The sequence below is a fragment of the Opisthorchis viverrini genome (genome assembly GCF_000715545.1).
Source record: "Opisthorchis viverrini unplaced genomic scaffold opera_v5_75, whole genome shotgun sequence".
Taxonomy (NCBI): domain Eukaryota; kingdom Metazoa; phylum Platyhelminthes; class Trematoda; order Opisthorchiida; family Opisthorchiidae; genus Opisthorchis; species Opisthorchis viverrini.
In genome coordinates, this window is record NW_008751732.1 from 1,248,706 (window position 1) to 1,268,923 (window position 20,218).

General features: G+C 45.1%; 1 protein-coding gene across 1 annotated transcript; it reads right to left on the reverse strand.

The window, feature by feature from the left end:
• Positions 1-6,765: 6,765 nt before the first annotated feature.
• Positions 6,766-20,008, reverse strand: T265_04553 (hypothetical protein; the record flags this gene model as incomplete). The annotated part of the gene is given in 13 exon segments (XM_009169317.1): positions 6,766-6,993; positions 7,005-7,205; positions 7,244-7,403; positions 9,741-9,957; positions 10,462-10,690; positions 12,569-12,895; positions 14,743-15,120; positions 15,394-15,645; positions 16,801-16,956; positions 18,842-19,105; positions 19,260-19,382; positions 19,630-19,657; positions 19,728-20,008. The coding sequence occupies 13 exon segments, from the start codon at positions 20,006-20,008 to the stop codon at positions 6,766-6,768; spliced, it is 2,844 nt and encodes a 947-aa protein (XP_009167581.1).
• Positions 20,009-20,218: the final 210 nt, after the last annotated feature.

The window sequence follows — 20,218 nt, forward strand, 5'->3', positions numbered from 1 at the left end:
AGTACGAAGCTGCTAGAGGCGTCGTTCATATACATCGCGTTTTGTGTCTAAGGCGTGCTTGTGTTTTACTGAATCAACAAACCGGCGCACTGAAATCTGCGAAGCTTTCGTCGTGAAAAAGAGAGTGGGTGTCTTCGGGAGTAAATAGTTTTCAATAAATCTGGACAAAGGCTTTCTTAGGCGTGAGTGAAGGCGATAAAGGTGACTTCAGTATTCCGGCCACTGCAAAGTTTTATTGAAAAGCTAGTTGTGTAACCCGCTACATTAATATACAGGACCGCTGAGAGGTGTAGCGTCCCGAACGAGGTAGCGTTTTAAGCCTAAAAACTACACTGAGATATTGAATTCGAGTTCCGGATAACCGGTGTGCGGGAGTCAATGGCGTACCTGGAGCATTAACCAGGACAGCCTGTTGGTCGCTGTACTTGATAGTTGCAACTTTAGAGGTCGAAAATGGGTAAATGAGGTGTATATACATGGCACCGAGCAGAAGACTTTGGTGTCTGGTGCGGCGCGTCAGTTCCTAAGTAAAAGAGACAGGGACTGTTGCGCGGAACAGAGAGGAGCTAACAGTGAGGGGAGTTACTGCGGGCATGAGCATTTACATGTCTTTGTTTGCCCGCCAGTTGCGGGCAATGAACAGTGGGAACTGGCTGATGTGACCACTCGACGACCGATTTGGCATGAATATTGTGATTTATTTGGACAAAGACACTGTCGAAGAACCAGACCGAAGTAGGATCGTGGTTCTTGACCAAGAATTCGCTCCATTAGCCCGGTTTTAATGCATCATTGACTGCTTGAATAGCACAAGTTCTGAGGACAAACTGACACACGTGTTCCAATCAGGAACATGAGATGGCCAAACCCGTCCAGTGTGATGAAGATTAGCGGAGGTGTCCGTTCTCGAAAATCCGTCCATACCAGGAAATCGTATACAGTCGTAAGTATGGCATTAGCTGATAGAAACTAATGAAATACAGACGAAGGCCTCAACTACTCTATGAATTATTTCGAATGACGCCATAATCCGCACAATGCTCTCAGTTGTCAAACCTTTACGCGTCGAGTGAAACGTCTTGCGCCAAAATGATGCAGTTTATTACTTTTGTGCTCAAACCAAAACCTTTTCTAATCTTCTTTCGCGTTTTTGGAACCCACCAAATTTCACTCTTCACTGAAGCAACCGGGCCTCTGAGTGAAAAGTCTTGTGGGATAATTTCCCAGCATCGCTGAGACCTCGGGATGCATACATGGGGCTTAGAAGTTTGAACCGGTACTCTCAACTCGATTGCCCGATTGCTTCAGTCCATCGGGGACACGTCGTAACTTACGAAAATTCAACTCCGTCGTGCGAATACTGAGCGACCTATCGACATTGACCGACGAGAACAAAACCGACCCGGGGAACTTGGGCAAAAGCCTCGATCCTGTGTATCGATCTGTGAACAGATGGGGCAGGGAAACGAATCAATTCTGTCGTTCAGTTTAATCGACCGACTGTCGGGAGCACAGCTACAGATCTTGCACTTCTAAGTCAGAAGAACGACAAAGAAGTCACGTGTTGTTGCCCGAAATCAAATGGGGCATATTGAGATATGAATACTATTGTTAAAATGCGTTGTCGCGTTTCGCTCTATTTTGAAAAGCTTCACGGTTACTGTGATGTCGGACGAACAGGATGACGAGGTGCGTGCCGTGCGGAAGTTCCTTGAAGAGCGAGCAAATCAAATGATCGAGAGGTTACAAGAGATGCGCACCAACACAAATGAAGATCTGCAAAATTGCAAAACCTTCGTGCTGGAGCAGGTAGATAATTTTTCCACAATAAACGACTGACGAAAAAGACAACATCCTTATTTTCCCAGATCGAATCCTCAAGAAAGAAGATGGAAGTAAGCACAGATCATACCATACAGGAATCTTTGATGGAACTGCTATCTACACTCGAACGTATTGATGGGTTGATAGGAGAAATCGAGACATGCAAGAGCACAGTAGGAAAGCTGAATTCATTGCTCCTCCGAGAGGATAGAACCCAAAACATCAAGGATACCTGATTGTTGTTCATCGGTGCTGCTTGATTTCTTGAAAATTATACATATGAACGCCGTACGTTTATATAATTATTTGTCATTTGGATAAAATATTGGGGGGGAACAAACTCAAGGGACTGGATTCCTTTATACAGTGCTGAAAAACAGTAAGTTTTATCTTCTCACAGCATTCGGTTATGAACGCCATGACGTTAAAATGATCTCAAGCATGGATCAGATGGTAATAGGATGGGTAAATATAAAAAACGGTCCTTACTCCTTTTTACTCCAGGAAAACCAATAATGAAACCGCACCATTTGCACGTTCTAGTGAAGCACAAAATACTTACGACTTTCCCCAGCGAATAAACCCTTGTCAAAATGTATTCTAGCTTGTGTTTATCTAATGAGACTTTGTCATACACCTGGATGTTTAATGGAAAATGTGCCAAAACGAACCGAAATAACACGCGACTTTTGTTGCCCCCATTATGGATATTAAGCGTATTACATCCGGCCCATACGTATCAGGTATTTCGAAACCGTAAGACCTGAAGACACATTTCGGGCTTAACAACTCTTGCCAGAGATGGTAGGTGCTTTCACGGATAACACGGAAAACATAGGTTGTTTCCTCGAAGCTGGTGGACAGGACTGTCATTTATCCTGCTTCCTCAGGACACCAAAATGGTCACTTTCTTTGGGTTTTGGCATCATTACCACTACGGACGACGATTTGGATTTCAAGAAGATACGTGCCGAAAAACAGTGACCACTCCGGTGCAATAGGTATATGCTCAAATTGGTCTCCCCATTAGTATGCGACGACGGTGCTCCGATCCAGTTAACCGAAAAAGACTTGATTGTGGCAAATCCAGATAAACATACATAGCGTAAAATATCGTTAGAAAATGTACGTGGATTAAACTATTTCTAATTCATTTGGAAAACAACTACAGAAAGCCAGGGATAAATGAAGTTTGACTAGAGATTGACTCAGCAGAGAAACAAGACCGTTTGGTCACCGTGCGTTAGTTCAAAATCCGTGCTCACTAAACGCGTGAATGGAAGTCGACTGTGTTGAGGGGAACTAAGAGCAAGCAAACACATAGGATCCTAGTTAGGCAAGATAAAGAAGCAACTCGATTGCATTGCATAACACAATGAAGTGGGGAGAAGTTTGAGTGGACGTCAGGATGCATAAGGAACAGCGAGACAAACATGCAACATGAAAATCTGGTTGCCGAAATGATCATAATCCTCCGCCACAAGGCCCTATAGGATCTCGATATTGTTGTCTGTATTGTGTTCTCTATTGAGTGAAACTGCCTGAAAGATTATCTAGTTTGAGATTGCCTCCCTAGGCCTTTGTAAAACTATCTCCATTGAGTGTATCTTAATTCAGGTAAGGTCTAAGCACTCTGAAAGCGGGAGTCGGTATTAGGTCGTTGTGAACTCTATTGTGAAGTGTGCCAAGACTTTATAGCCTGTGGCCGAAGGGCGGGTCATGATACCGTTTCAAGCGTTGCCTCTTGATTCGCCGTTATAAGGGAAGTTGAAATGGCGCACTTCAACAGCACAATTCTGGCGAGTAGCAATGAACGGACCGCAAATACTGAAAGCCGCTATGAGATGCTGCAGTTCTGATATCGTTTTGTTTGCCTTTTCTTCAGTGTACTCGACTTTGTGGCCAGGCCAAACTAGTATTCACCTCACGCTGGAATGGTTGTCCGTTTAATTGGCGTCGTCAGCATTCACTGTGGTCGGTTTGTTCAAATTTCCCTTTGACCAGATTGTGCTAAATTTTGCTGGGAAGTTTGTTCCGCATGAGACTTTCTTTCAACATCCAGCTACCACTTTCCCATAACTTTACACAATACCGCTGAGTTATCTAGGACGCCAGCTGGAAGGCTGCATGCAGGACGGCCACGATTCCACAATTCATTTCGGTATTGCTTGAAAGCTGGCAGGTGGCTGTTAACCGTGTTACCAATGGTGCCGTCATCCGAGTGACAGTGGTTTAGATCCTCCCAAACTAACGAATGTGTTGGACTGGGATAGATCTTAGGTGTCCCATAGTCACAAAAAGATAGGCGCTGTCCGATCTTCCGTATGCGACAATGCACTTTATGTAAAGATCATCTGGTGTTTGGAACTCTGGAGCAATGGAGCTCGAGGTGATTACAGCAGATCACAAAAGAGGGTGGTCAGTTAGGTGTCGGAGAATATGTTATATGAGTTTTTCACCGAAATTGGTGTTCGGCTTTGTACTCTAATGCCCATCTGAAGGACCCTTCGAGTATTTACTGTACGACATTAAAACGTCAATGTCGATTCTGATGTTGTTGTTACTTATGCCGAAGATAGTGCCGATGAGAAGTGGGGACTTTCAAGGCCTAGAATTAGCACATGATGCCGCACAATTTGCTTCAGTATCCATTGGAATATCGAAATGCCACCGTGCGATTGGGTGCGTGCTTTAGTTGTAAAACAGCGTGGGCAAAACAAAAAATTCCGGTGGAACTCGAGATAGCTACATCATTCGTATCGGTAGCGTTGCTACTTAGGTATGATTAGATGACCAACTTGGGCATTCTTGCGGCCAGTGTGACATAAATGTCGATGAAGGATAGGACCTATGAAACTGCGGTACATCCAGTGATATTTAAACGCTGTACGGAGAATTTAAGAAACGTACACTTCCAAAGGACTATGTAAATTGGAAGAATTGCGGATGTGTTGTAAAAACACCGGGATTTTAATGATTCAGACAATAGAACGACCCCTAGAATTAAGTGCACTGTTTGTTTATTCACGAGTAGTACGGGGACAATGACGAGAACCTCCAGTACTCTTTTATGGGTCATTCTCTTGATTGGTAGCACCAACTCATTCAGGCCATTCATGTGTCAGTTGATCGACTGTCATATCATTTTATCTTTTTGAAGAGAGTTCACACTAAACCAGAGACGGAATGTAAGAATTGCAACCGGGCTTGGGTGCGCTGACAGGTATCACCTCCAAATCACCCCACTCTAATTGTGGGATGATAGGAAATGGTGTTGCTTGACAACTGTTGGTGCTGCACTCAATCACTTAATCTAAAACACTGGACTATTAGTTTCAATGGTACTCCCTAGTATTTTCTGATCTACAGACTCAGTTTTCACTACAGACTTCTTACCATCAGTATGACTATCCGGGCCATACCGCATACATGTAAACTAAACGAAAGCCTTTCATGAGACACGTCGCCCGAAAAAGCTTCAGTCCGTTAGTTTGCAGAGTTATGGCTGATCCGCCTCGTATTAGATGACAATAACATCAGATCCTTTAATCAACATCTTGGATCATTGTGTGACTATTCTCATGTCCCAAAGAAACAAACTACTAATCTGTTTTCATATTCGAGGCGCAACGGAACAACGGTCTGACGCCGTTTATTGCTTGAAGACGACACAGGCAAATGTTTTTTCGCTTGGCGCTGCATTCAATTAGCCATTTATATTAGGATGCCTGTAAAGCCGTAGTTCGTAGTTTTTGCCCGGTGACGAGTGGGAATCACCATCATCGACAGCATGACATCAGTGCTCAACACTGATGCCTCACTACCGTACAATCAGGAAAAAATTTAAATTGACGGGAGAGGGACCCAGTACTAGCTTATTACAATCACACTAAGGTGCACACATTCCCAGACACTCATTCAGGCAATATGGATATAAACTGACAACAATAACGCCACCGACATCGGGTGACAGCCATATATTGTAGCGACTCCAACCAGGTAAAGTGGGAATCACGCGGTCCACATCCTGGTAGGCGAGTGTCACCGACGGTACCTAAACGTTTTGTGACATCTTTCATACCCATCTGCCAGGTCAAAGGTTGGCCACCACTCTGAATTGGGCACGGAAAAAAGCAATCTTCCGCAAACGATGGTTCGGCATACGCGACACATGTCCCAACCAACGCAGCTTCTGGTGCAGGAAACCTTCAATGGAAGTCCCTGCTGTACAGCCGAAACCTCGCTTTTTAACTGCCTCATTACGGATTCTGCGACACCAGGTCACATGACCAACGGTCCTGAGGCGATTGTCTTAGTCCTGATGCTCGAACAGCCAATGTCGCAGCCATACAACAAAACACCCCGCACTGTAGCCTGATACACATGTTTCTTGAGATTCAGGAATATGCCATTTTGACAACATAGGTATCTCAAATTAGCAAACGAAACCCGAGGGTTGTAGATTCGTGCATTGGCCCTAGCTGTCACACTACAATCAGAATCAACACAAATTAAAAAGTACGTTCCATAACTTCGAGTGCCTACTCCTGGAATGTGAGTGGTGTGTCCGGTCACCCTGTGGGTGCGAAGTGCGTACCAAGGGATGACTTTGGTCAGTTTATCCAAAAACATCTCCGCCTCTTCGATGACGAAAAGGATATCGTCTGCATATTCCAGATTGACAAGGTTTTCACCAGAGGCTATTAGAACATCAGAGTTATGAAGACCTTCCAGCGTTCGCCTTATTAACTCATCGACCACGAAATTAAACAAGAGTGGAATGACCATCCCTGACGGACATTGCTTTGTGTACGGAAGCTCTTGGAGAGCTCTCCACATACTCTCACACGTCCGGGAGTCTGAGAATGCAAAGAGCGTATTGTATTCACAAACATTCGGGACATTCCTCGATGGGCAAGATTCTCAAGGAGCACAGACCGGTCAACCGAGTCGAATGCGCCTTCGAAATCCAGAAATACTAAAATTGTGATTTGTTTTTACGTATGGCGTTGTTAAAACTTGGTCAACCCAACCCCTACCTGGCCGGAATCCCGCTTGCTCCTCTCGATTCAATATTTCACGAGCAAACATAAGGCGATGAAGCACAAGGGACGCCAGCAATCTCGTTACAACCGGGGTTAAGCTGATCCCCCTATTCCGAAATGGGCACTATGACCAACTTCCCCTAGTGGTCTGGGACAGGCAAGTGGATCATACAAGCGCTGACTGAGGATTTCACTCCCGTCTTTGAACAATACGAGTGGGGAGTCATCCGGACCAGAAAATCGGTGGCGTTTGAGAGAATATATGCAGTCGTAAATCTTCGAGGCAGTAGAGGGTCCCACAGTCACCGTCAACTGTGGACACCAAATGAGTGACACCTGGCGGTCACGATAATTGCTCGAAATATTCGGCCTACCAGTCGAGGCGGTCTTCTATGTTCAAGATGGTCACTCTCTTCTGATCCCTGATGGTTTCGCCAACAAGAGGTTTCCTGGGACCGGTCGCGCGGATTAACTATGGTAGTCTTCGGGCTGCGCCTACTTAATGAGCCCCCAAAAGGGCGAATCGGTCGTGGGCTGTCGAAGAGTTTTCAGCAACCTTTTGAGTAGTTTTCTTTATGAAAATCTTCGGGCACTTCCGACTTTCTAAGCCTCCTCCATTTCCTTGGCTTTCTGCGTACACCACAATTCACTCATGATGAATATGGCATTGGACCTACGTGTAACACAGCGCACACATTACTCCTCCATTTAAAACTGTCATAACCCATGAGCGACCCTCCAGTTCTGAACGTTCTTGGTCATGTATTCATGATACGGCCCGCTGCAACTCCAAAACCCGGGCATTTCTGTCATATTTCAGAAAATTCAACTCGGGCGACGCATGTTCCAAAGAATATGCACCTGTGCGCACTTGTGTTTGACGCAAACAACACCGAATGGACTTCGCTGTCTCCTTGAATTTGTGTGTGACAGGCAAGTGGAAATCACGACCCGACATCAGACCGGTGCAACTGGGCCAGGTGATGAGGAGCGCATGGTACATTCGATCATCCCATGGATTTAATATAAACCGACGGGATGAGCTGGAAGCGGTGGAATGATTAATTGGTGGTAAGCGGACACGGACGTATTGTTGCGTCCATCGGCGAGATACGTGCATATTATTCCCTCAATAACCTTGTTTACAGTGACCGGAACTGCAACAGCCATGGCCACTATACCTGAATATACAATATAATGGCTGACAGAAGGGTAATAGTACGCAGAGAACTTGAACTCCGGGCTACCACCGACATTCTGCTTTTGTGAGTGGCCATCTGCAGCGAAAAGAACATTGTTAGCCTATCATCCTTGCTTAGATCACTCTTCATTAATGTCCCCTGAGGCTAGTTGAAGAACAACAAACACACTGACAAGCCTCATGTCCCTTTGATCACTAATAATCCTGGAAGTTTTACTTGGGTCCAAAAAAGTGGAAACGGGTCTAGTTGTTAAAACCTATATTTGGCATGCTTCGGTGAATGTAATTTTGCCCAATATACCTGATGTAAACCGCTATTAGAGCGCTTTTAACAGCAACACCGCAAAATGGAAATCCTCGCCTTCGGACAGATCGAGAAAGGCTACATTTGGTCAGTCGAAAACTCATATCTTCCTTTTTGGCCAGGTGCTCGGTATATGTTGCCACAAAAGTCCTTAACGGGGCTTAAGATAGATTCAATCCAGCTTATCAGCTACAAACCACGTACCAAGGGTGCATTGGTTCCAGCTATTAGTTTCAGCCACCAGGATATTGGAGTGGGAGATACAGCCAAGCGTTAGAGGCGATGGCATGTTTAGTTAGTTCTGGAACTGGCTAACTACATACATAGCCCACTCTTCCACCTGTTTAGCAAATTACGCGAACTTTGAGCGTTAGTTATTACACTTGAAGTTAGCAAACCGCATTTAGAATATTTTGAATGAGCCTGAAATACCTCGTCTAAGTTTATCACTTAATAATGCCGCTGTTCGACCAAAATTCCCTCGTGAAACCACAATCGGTAGGGTTCTTAGACTCATGTTACGTGAAAACTTTCATAGTTTAAGGGAGAAATTTCCTTCCCACTAATGCCACAGGAGGTGGCAGTTTGCTATCCAGTCCTGACTAAGCATGGAGATTACTGATAAAGATCGATAGTCTGGTTGGCAAGCTCGCATCGGTTTCGCTAACTATGTTGGTGTGAGCGCGCTCCCCCGTAAGTCAGCACCCCCCTGTTCCAGCTCAACTGGTCTGTTCATACCGCATCCATATGACGACCGGATGTACTGCGCACTCCTCACCGCCTGGCCGTTGCACCCGTCTGATGTCGTACCCGAGGGTTAATGGGAATGAGGTCATGATTCCCACTTGCCTGCCACACAAATTCAAGGAGACAGCGACGTCCAGTGTTTCTCATGCGATGATGTTTGCGCCAAACACAAGTGCACACCTACGAAAATGCGTCGCCCGAGTTGAATTATCTGAAACATGAAAGAAATGCTCGGATTTTGAAGGTGCAATGGAGTGAGAATACTTAAAAGAACGTACAAATAACAAGACGAGCCATACCACCCATTAGATTCATTTTAACTGAAATACGGTGACTTTTTAATCATCTAGACATAATGGTCGAACCCATATGGACTGGGTTAGTTACGGGTTAATTTATGTAGGTGACCGTTGACCGTAAGTAAAACCACAATAAAGAGGATCAGCTGTCAAAAAAGTATGTATCGGAAAATAACGTATTACACGCATTCTTTGACATCAGATTGCGCCTTTACATAGATAGGTGGTGTTTGCGGTTCAAAAACCTTTTGACCAAAATAGGGTCGTCATATGACTAAGACCTGAATGTCCGTGAGACGAGCTCATTCTCTGTGCAGAACTATATTTTGGTCAACAGTTTCTTTACTTGGCGGGAGTACGTGTTGGTTTCTACGTAAAGGCGCCTCGGTACATGCGAACGCAATGCCGTCTCCCAGTCACCGTTGGTGGATTTTGCAGTGGCCATGATGTCATAAATACAGTTGAGTGTAAGACATTTACCACTGCCAGGACTCCAGTTGAAGTATCGTTCCAGGGGAAGTCGAATGCACTGGACACCTGAAAGTGAGGGGGAATACTTAAACATAAAGGTTTAGACTGAAAGGGCATGAACAATGCTTTAAAATACAATTGGAAAGGTGTATATAAATGGTCTAATTTGTCCAGACAGCTTACTAGTGCAATGCTTTTGTTCATTTGAGTACGAGATGCGAGGGGTCTCTGAGCAGTCAGACTGGCGACTTAACATGCCGAAAACGTCCTGAAGGAGCTGGACATAACGACTTCTCTGCTCTTCCATAACACGGTAAGAATTAACTAAGGAACAGTTATGCATGATGAGAAACGGGTATCGTCCTTAACAAATAACAAAGCTTCGCTGGTTGGAACCGTCAGGAAGAATTCAGGCTGATATGATTTCATCCGTGAAGCACCGAGCTCTTTAGTCTCTTGGTATCGTTCTTCAAATAAATCGTCCAAAAATAAGTAGACATAGTTCCTATCATGACATCCCCAGCAGTGCTACGCATTCTATGTAAAAAGTTTGAAAGAAAAGTGACTTACCGGCACGGCGTGCTTTGGCTAACGTAACTGGGCGCCTTATGGACTTATCAACTACAGCACCAATAACATAGACCGCAGTGTGATCCCACTCGCCGGGTTCAAAACATCGCGGTGCGTTTGGACTGAGGTATATAACAGGCTTATTAGGGTCGTTCAGAGGAAAGTCGACCGTATAGTGATTTGGAGATACTGTCCATGGTATGTCCGTTAAATTCTTCACGGTTGAGCCCTGGAGATTAAGGATAGAACAGAAAGGTACATTAGAAGTGCTACAGTCGAAGAAAGCGGATTCTGTGCCAACCCAAATGTAAAAACGTGCTTCCCAAATTGTAATTCATTGTTCTGACAGGTTAGGTTGAATTAATAGCGTAAAACCAGTCGTGACCAGGACAGGGCTCAAAAGTTTGGCCCAAACTGTAGCCTGAGCGGCCAGGAGACTGTCTGCCTATGCGAAGAACTCGAATCCTACATCGACAGGACGGCTCGGTGGGATACCAAGTGGATGTGCCTTGGCAGTTGAAACTTTCAGTAAGGTAACATGACAACCCACACGTCGATCTAACATGCGCTCATGGCTGATGACTGCCAACAAAATCTAACAGGTTTTCCCACTTCATTACTTACTATGTCTTGCTGTAATCTCTGTATATAATTTCCAAAAGTCCCTGAACACTTTCAAAATGATAGTAGGTTGTTTCGCTCAAATTCAAAAAGTTACCACATACAGCTTGTAGCAACTAAAATAACTTAAACGACATTTAAATGGCGGCTAGAATTCAAGTATTCATTCTCTTCAACACCTTAACCACAGAAGGGGGAATTAACAAGCGAGGAGTGGGCCATTTTCCACACAGGTTGCATTTGTGCCGATTAAGTTACCTTCGACAAACATTAAACCATCGTCGCAAGGGGATCAGCGCCTTATGGTACCTGAGGAATATGCGCGAATACTGAAGTCACCTAAGCATCGGAGTTTGTGTTCTATCAATCCCCATGAAGCACAAACGGAACAGTTTATCAACCGGAAAAAGTACTATCATTGTCGATACAGCCATCGAAGTTACCAGAAAAATGTAAGGCAAGTGATATACGTGCTTCATCGCCAGCTTCGAGTTTCTTCAGCGCTGGTAGTCTTGATTGTATGGAACTGTGACTATATCCGCTGATAATAAAAGGAGCTGAAAAGCCCTTTTGCATTTAAAGTTCGTCTGAATACTGACAAGAACACAGTTAAGAAGGATTAGGGAGATTGGCTATCTTCGGAATCTTCTACTTTTGAATAGAACCGACGATGCGACCTCTTGCAAAGACGAACACACATTGCTATGTAGACGACATCAAGGCATACGTCGACTGGATATAAAACCAGTTGTACGGAACCAACTAAATAATCAGTGTCATTTGGCCATTCAGTTGCTGTCCACAAAGGATACTGGTATTTTATCCTCCCCCATCAATCCGTAACACGACACAAGCTAAACGTACCATACGATAGTGTTGAGCAAGTCGCACGCCCGAATGTGGGCGAGCTGGCTCAGTGGTTAGAGCGCGAATTTACTGACTGGGAGGTCCGTGGTTCAAACCCGATCTCAGCCTGTCGACTTACCCTATATAGGCTTGGGCAGCCTGGTAATATCCAAGCCCTCGTGCTTCCTTCTGGTGGCATAGCGGTTAAGTACCGAAAAGGTGCTACAGCTGAGCGATCTTTTTAAAATGTTCAAATGTACAACCTAAGTGATGAAATAATATGAGGGTTTAAATAATAATGAAAACACGGGTGCAAAACTGGAGATTCACAGAATTTGAAAAAGTCCCATGTCAGCATTCGCCGTCCACGGCTAAGTACTACAATAAGTTCAGCCGAAAAAGAATGAATTAACGGGAGTTGTTAACTTAAAAAGAATGAACGATCAACAAAAAGCGTAGAAGGTCGCCGACCACTTGGCTATTTCAGAAAGACACAGATGAGAAAATGTTGGGGGAAACTAAATTGGTGGATTAAAACTGCCAAGAGTAAACTTTACGCCACAAGGAGGATTAATTCGATAAAGATTGAGAGTGTAGGGTCCCACACCATACCAAGACATGACAAATTTGAGCAACCCACCAGCGCTTCTATACCGAAGGCCTGTTCCATAAATGCGTACTGGTTGGTCCCAGGAAGCAACCCACATAAATTTAAATGGAACGGATAGGGTCTCATCAACCGTGCAGTTCGCATCACGTAAAGAAACTGAGCGGCCAAGTTCTTCTGGTCTTGTAAGCGCATCTCGGACTCATGAGAGAAGTCGAAAACCAGTTGTTGTGCTGAATCCGGGCAGCGAATCTCTGCCCACATCCAATCCTCCTGATGGAGGCGGATGCATTTCGGGCCAATCATGCGCATGATGCGGTCATCTGAAGCAGGTGCAGTACTCAAATTTTCCCTAGGAGGCTGAAGAACAATAAAATATTGCCAAAATGAAGAAACAGTGATAACACTAACAGCAAGAATAGTTAGTCGAACGTCACACGAACATAGATTGAGCGCGTGGGCGGTATTTAAAATGCGAACCAATCTAAATAACCTAAAAAACGCTGCCACACGGTAGGGCGTGAGCATTACACCTGCAAAGTTATGCTGCAAGACTGGATGGGATCAAACCCAAACCTCATGCTTGCAGACGAGCCAAACGATGTGACAGAGAAATTTGTTTACCTGGGTAGTTATAAGAATTCCGATGGATTCGCTGAGGATGAGACTGATTCTCGAATCGAGAAGGCCAGGGGCAGCTCTTGCCAATTTCCGATACCTATGGCGCTGAAGTGACGTCAGTTTGTCTGTCACGGGCATTTTACACTGCGATAGTGCGATCTACATTGCTTTGCGGATCAAAAGCGCAGCATCTACGCGCAGAGATCATATGGAAGTTACCATTTTTGGTCGGATCTGGTACGAATGACAATGCCGAGGTTTTAGGAAGGAGGAGCTTTTTAAAGACACACGAGTTACTCACGTTTCATAGGTTACGTTAGTAAGGACATGTACTTCGTATGGCAGAAGACCATCGGCCTCATAGAGTTCTTTTCGTCCATCCACGTGCTGTGGAAACGACTTGGTGGTGTACAGTCTATGTCCTGGAAATGAAGTGTGAAAACACTAACCAATAAACTGTGCCGGGTGGACAACTGAGGTCTCCCTTAACGGAGACTTTGGGACCCAACTCACGGATCGTTAATGATACAGGCAAAAATGTCTCAGTCGCACAGTTGGCGGCGCTTGTCCATCGAAGCTATCGCCTTCAACGAATAGCTACTCAGTTTTCGAACTAATTCAACATGCCATCGCCTCCAAAGCTTGGCTGTATCTCCCACGCTCTTCAACTTTCCGGTGATAGAAACTGAGCTGGAACTAATGTCCCCTTGTTACCTGGTTTATGGCCGAAAAATGAAACTAAGTAGGCTATATACTCTGATGGGCTGAAGAGAACACCAAAAGTAGTTGCATCAGCCGTAGTTTTTCAAAACTACATTCCAAGATACTGGCAGAGTGCTATGTGGTTAAACAAAAGTAGATGAACACGCCCACGATGAGGACGAACCCTCAGTAGGAGACATGGAGTTCCAAGTGGAACTATGAGTAAGTTCTATGTGTCGGATACCATCAACGACCGGAGAAGTGGTCATTTATGGAAAGTAGTGCGCCTGGGATAGCGAAGGGAAGTAGGGTGAACCAAGCGGAATTTAGCCTGCTTTAGCCGAACTTCCGACTGTGCACTGAAAGCTCCAGAACGTGAGCACGAAACAACTCAAACGAAACGAAATACAACACGGTGAAAGTTGGGACCCAACCAACAACCACGAACTTTGAACGAAACGTCGAGGCACATCGTTTAGTTATGCCAATTGTTGGTCTATACCTGTCAGGCCAACCGAGTTGGGTAGAAAGGCTGAGGAACTGTCACGTTGCCAAGGCCTATACAAAAGTAGCGTGTGACTACAGATCTTCCGGTCCTAACTCGTGGACTACATCCATTCGTGCAAAAGGCACTTCATCTGAAACCACCAAACTTATTCTAAATTAACTTCGTTACGTTATTGTGGTTTGATTATGGTGGATTAGTAACCGAAGTGGGCAGTATTCTACAAAGCCCGTAAATGCTGATAAATTCACTTGTGTTATCAGCGATAGGGGATAGGGGAGAATGAAAATAAAGGAAATAACTTAACGATGAACTGCCACGATGCAGTCCACTAGCTGAGAGATGCCTGAGGAGCGCAAAATATAGAAAAGAGACACACTTTCGCTAGTTTCTTTGCAATTTTATTCTCATGCATCTTCTCCTTTTTGAATAAAAATTCGTAGTGCCTCATACGAGCGGAATGAGAGGTGCAACAAAGTAGGTCCAATTTATGAAGTGGCCGGAGTACAGCAGGAACATCCCAACCTTTATCGGCCATCAGTTGGTACTCAGCGAGAATCACCTCAAGACGAGCCGAATCCTCAGGTGTTAAACTCCTCAGAATTTCCTCCGCGGGCTTGGTTCTGTCCATCAGGTATGCTGGGATACAGATTTGTGAATGAACATTTTTTGCGCACTTGAACAGCAAGCTGGAAGAGCGATACCAGTTTCGTGAACACGAAACCATCCTTGGAAAAAATGACATGAAGTCAACAGGCTGGAGAAAAATAAAAGACGGTAAGACGTATGGCGTGAAGCAACGCGGAAAAAACACCAACGCAATCCAGTGCGATTCGTCGGGGAAAGCTGTTAGCCCACCAAAACCCGCATACCGAAACACAGGACCTTCAAACCACTGAAACATGGAGTGCGAAGTGGATCACCTAAGTGTACTTAAAGCCATGAAGGGCCGTGTAACATAACGATGCCTGCGTACCTTGCCCATGAATATTGTCCATTAGAACTGGAGTTTTTCTAACTGCATCCGAACCCTTTTACGCACACGCTTTGACAGGGCGGTGATATGGCGCCTAGGTAAGAGTACTACTTTGTTCAGGTGTAACATCCTTCTGGTGCGTAGCTGCCATGCCACCAGAAGAAAGCACAGGGGCTGGGATACTGCCAGTTTGCCCAAGCCTAGACAGGTGAAGATAAGAGGCAGAAGTCGGATCTGAAACACGGATCTTCCGGTCAGTAAATTCGTGCTACAACCACTTGAGCCATCTCGCCCCCAAGAGTAATTCTTACTGGTATGTGGAAGTCCATATGGTGATAGTGATGATTTGTTGAGGTTTAGGATGACGACAAACGACATTATTAAACCAGAAACTGCAAATCACCGTTTCCACCTAATGCGACGAAAGTGTTTGTAACCATCTGTATGCCAGGTTATCGTCTACTGCTAAAACGATGCAGCCTAGCGGGTACTTATAAAAAAATACCAGTAGGATGTTCCATTGAGAGGAAAAGGAACTGACGGGTGTTGACTAGACTAAGGCGGCAGAGTAGCATTTGAGGTTTGTACCTATATGTTGTGTTGTCACACTTAAGCTTGAGAGTTGGCTGGATTGTAGATGTCAACTTTCCATATAACAGGATCTCCAGAATCACATACTGTACCGAACATTACAAGTATGATCACGAACACCAACAAGAGTTGTGCATCAGTGAAAACCACTGCTGCAGTCAGTCGCCATTATGTATCACGAGATTATTACTGTCAATCATGATGATTAACCACTGCCGCTTAGCTGTCATGAACAGCAAAAAGGTGAGGAGTGGTGACTTACTAATTGAACAATAATGGCAATAATATTGCTAATAGTTCGGCTATAACAATCTTTCGGTGCCAAGCAGGCATGTTACCCGAAAGAATCATGAGGGCCGAGATACCGTCAGGCTAAGCACAGACAGTAGTCGAGGTGATGAGGTTGGATTCAAAATACCCACACTCTATGCGGCAGCGAAGCATAACTGTGGAACACTGATGTTACGCTGTCGACGGTGATAACAACTTCCGACCAGAAAGTGTCCCATACAGTAAATTCCATCCTTACCACTGAGCTCATATTTCAAGATAAAACAGACGACGACAAGGCCCCCAAAACATACATTGACATCATCTCGCAGTGAAATCCCACGCTCCCTCCGAGAACCCTACCAGAAACAACCCAGTATACAATAACAGCGTTCAACTACTCACTCTGGATAGGAAATGACAGTATGTTCACCAAATGGAGTCGTCTAGTACAATTTCCTGTGGGGTCTCTAACCAAAGAGAAGAGTCATCCGCGCCAAAACCTGGAAAATTCACGGTACTGAGCTTGACAACGATTTATTCCATCCTATGGCATTAAAAATAAAATCGTTCAGCTGTAGCACCCTTTCGGTGCCTAACTGCCATGCCATCCGAAGACTGCACGAGGGCTGGGATACTGCCAGGTTGCCCAAGCCCAGACAGGGGAAGTTGAGAAGCGTAGGTCGGGTTCGAACCACGGACGTTCCGGTCAGTAAATTCGCGCTCTAACCACCTGGGGCATCTCGCATTACGAAACTTTCGATAGCAAGGGATTGGAACAAAATAGTCTTTTTTTTGGGGGTGATGGCTATGGATGAGCAGTGTATGTCCGAATAACCCCAGTCTGATAAGTTTCATCCTCCGCACTAGCGAACCTGATTCTTGACCCACTATTAGCTTACGCGCTGCAAACAACTCTGGCCATGATAAGAATTACTGCTACGATGAAAACCATCCGGCCTCATCCAGGCATCTCTAGTGAAGCCATAGCTTAGCTGGAGAACGAGCTCAAGATAACTCTGAGGTTAGGGCACGAGTCTAATGACTGGAAGTTCTTAGTTCGAATTCAGTTCCTATTCTTCCTGTCTGTGCTTAACAACCTGACAGTCTTGGCCCTCGTGCTTTCTTCGAGCTGGATAGCAGCTGTGCACCACCAGGGTACCGAAGCCGAGTATCAGTCTACTGGAAACCGTTTCGCTTCCAGCTTGATGTATCATCAAACGTCAAGCGAAACTTCGCATACGTACAGAGTCGGAAGATTAATGGGTCCGGAAGGCTGCAAAACTATGAGAAACGCACAATATTGGAAACGCCTGTAGTGTTCCAGTTGGGTCTTGCAACAAGTCCACGGGAACCAACTGTCAGCGAGGACAACAACGGTTCTCCCATTAAAACGAACGTTTGAGCCGTTAGGCGTAATATTGACAATTTAGTGGGATAACTGATAGGCCCTCTGACACTTTTGACCTACAACTGAAATTCAAAGTCTTCTTTAGTCTAAGGGCCATGCCTATGGTTCACGGGATACCTAGTAACAAAATGGTTTCGTTATAAACGTTGGTATCAGCAACAAAAGTGTGCATGTTTAGTACCCGTTCGGTGCTTAGCTGCCAAGCTACCCGAAAGAAGCGCGAGGGTCTGGGCAGCATCAGGTTTCCCAGGCCCATACAGCAGCAGTCAAGATGAAGAGGTTGGTTACAAACCACAGATCTTCCGGTTAGTAATTTTACGCTTTGAACGTTAAGATATCTCGAGGTTATCTATGACCAATAAGCAGACCATGATCTGTATATAATTTGAATCAACGAATCGTCAAGGCCTGTAGTAGGACAGGAACACCACAATCATCACTCGTGGTGCTAACCATGATTTAGAGATTCACTAACTGCTACACCGGGTCAAGCCATTCACCCCAGCTTCACGGGTCGCGTTTGTTCTTGCCTTTCAGTGGTTCTCGTTTATCTTGAAGTTTAAGTGAAAAAGTACCCAGCAATCCTAGTAAATTTCTAACCGCTGGGAAATAATTATTTCCTTAGATATCTATTAGACGATCCGTTTCGATGATTTCCTTCCATCCTAAAAAGCGGGACTGCAGTGTAAGTATTAGTAAAAGTTACACTTTCAGCTCCCACTTATGTTAGAAGTTTACAAAGACCGATTTTTCGTTTCCTGTGCCAAGCACTGATACGATAACAGACAAGTATGATTTCACATAAAACTAGTAGGTGCCTCTGTTCGTTTCGGTTGACTTGTCAGGATAACGGTTATGGTGCGTCTATCACATAGTGGAATTAAAGTGATTTTACTGCCCATATGAAAAGGCACCAAAGTGATTTGAACTGGGTCCTCGATGCAGCGCGGGCAATAGTCTGAGAAAGGATATTTCACGCATCTGAACAGATAACTTGGCTATTCAAACAGTGGTCTAACGTAGGTACCAAAAAATGTATGGATGTTGGCATGAGTAATACAGGGGGAAATGTACACTCATCTAAAGAACAACAAATTCCAATTGGGTCGATTTTTGTGAATAGCAAGGACATTCTTCAAGAGAGCCAGATGCCATGGTCTTTTTGGCAATCGGCTGCTCCTGTCTAGAGAGAAGCAGCCGATTTGCCGCGGTCGGGTGGGAACAATGGACAGGCTGGTCGGTAAGTTCGCGCCATAACAAATGATATATCTCAAGCTCATTCTTTTTGGTATATAGCTTTGTAGCATCTTCTGTTCCGTTCTCACCATGCAAGACGAAGTCATGCGACAAAGTCAGCACGCAATGGGCGCTATATACCAGAGGAGTCTTATTCATCACTTGACCGACGGAATACCTGTCACTTCTGACAATTAGACCCGGTAGGTAAAGCAGTTGACCTGCATGGTATCTAGTAGGCGTGTCAACCTGTTGAGTCTAAACACTTTGACCTGAGTCAACGCAGGTGCGAAATGTTCACAGTGATGATGGAACTCCACCCGTTCATATAAACAGCGAAGGCTGTAGTATACGGTGTCTGTCAGTTTGATTAATTTATACGTAAGTATTGGTGGTGTACAAGCTTGCTTACTGAGCTTGGGCTCATGAGCTTTATTTCTGTTCTCCATCCACAGAAATTGTCGTGAACACCTGCCTTCGGAGAATCACTGTCCCCTGGTGCTTCTATAGCGTGCACATTACAAGACCGTAACACCTATGCTGTTTTTCGTCACAGAACAATCGAAAGCGCTCTTATTTGTCGGTATTGGGCGGGGTACCACGTCCCGTGTGTCAGGCTCAAAGTATCGGGCTGCAACGGCCAATAGCCCAACTCGATCCTGATTGGTTAAACACTCACGGATTCCGTATTGGGCGACCACGTCCCGTGTGTCAGGCTCAAAGTATCGGGCTGCAACGGCCAATAGCCCAACTCGATCCTGATTGGTTAAACACTCACTCACTCCCGGTCGGTCATTGGCTGTCGTTCGCCTGAAAGGCACAAGTGAAAAAAGGGTGTAGCACTGCTCTTTATGTTCCCAGCCCGGGGCAGTATGCTTACCGGCGCGTGGATTCGCATAAATAACTGCCTAATAGTGCTTTACACTGGGTTCTAGAAGGAGCGTGGACAACCGACGGAGGAAGGTCATTCCACGCAGCTACTACCCGAAATGAGAAAAAATTTCGTCTAATGAATGTGTGTGCTCTGAGCTTGAAAGTGTTCTTACTATGTCCCCGCCGTGTATTTGCTGGGTCAACAGTGAAAAACCTGTTTGCCAAGATTTGTTCAAACAGAGCATAAGTAAGAATTAGGTCCCCTCGGAGGGGAACGAGATCAAGCATCGCGAGACGCGTTTCTTAGCTCACGGATTTGAGGCCGGCAACATTTTCCGTAACGGTTAGCTGGACACGCTCAATGAGGGTGACGTCTTTCGTGCGTCCTGAGTAGAAAACTTGGTTGGCGTACACCAGGAGCGTTCTGACGTAGGCCCCATAGAGTATTTGGAAGTTCATGCGAGTAATACGGGAGAAGGTGCGTCGGATCATCCGTAA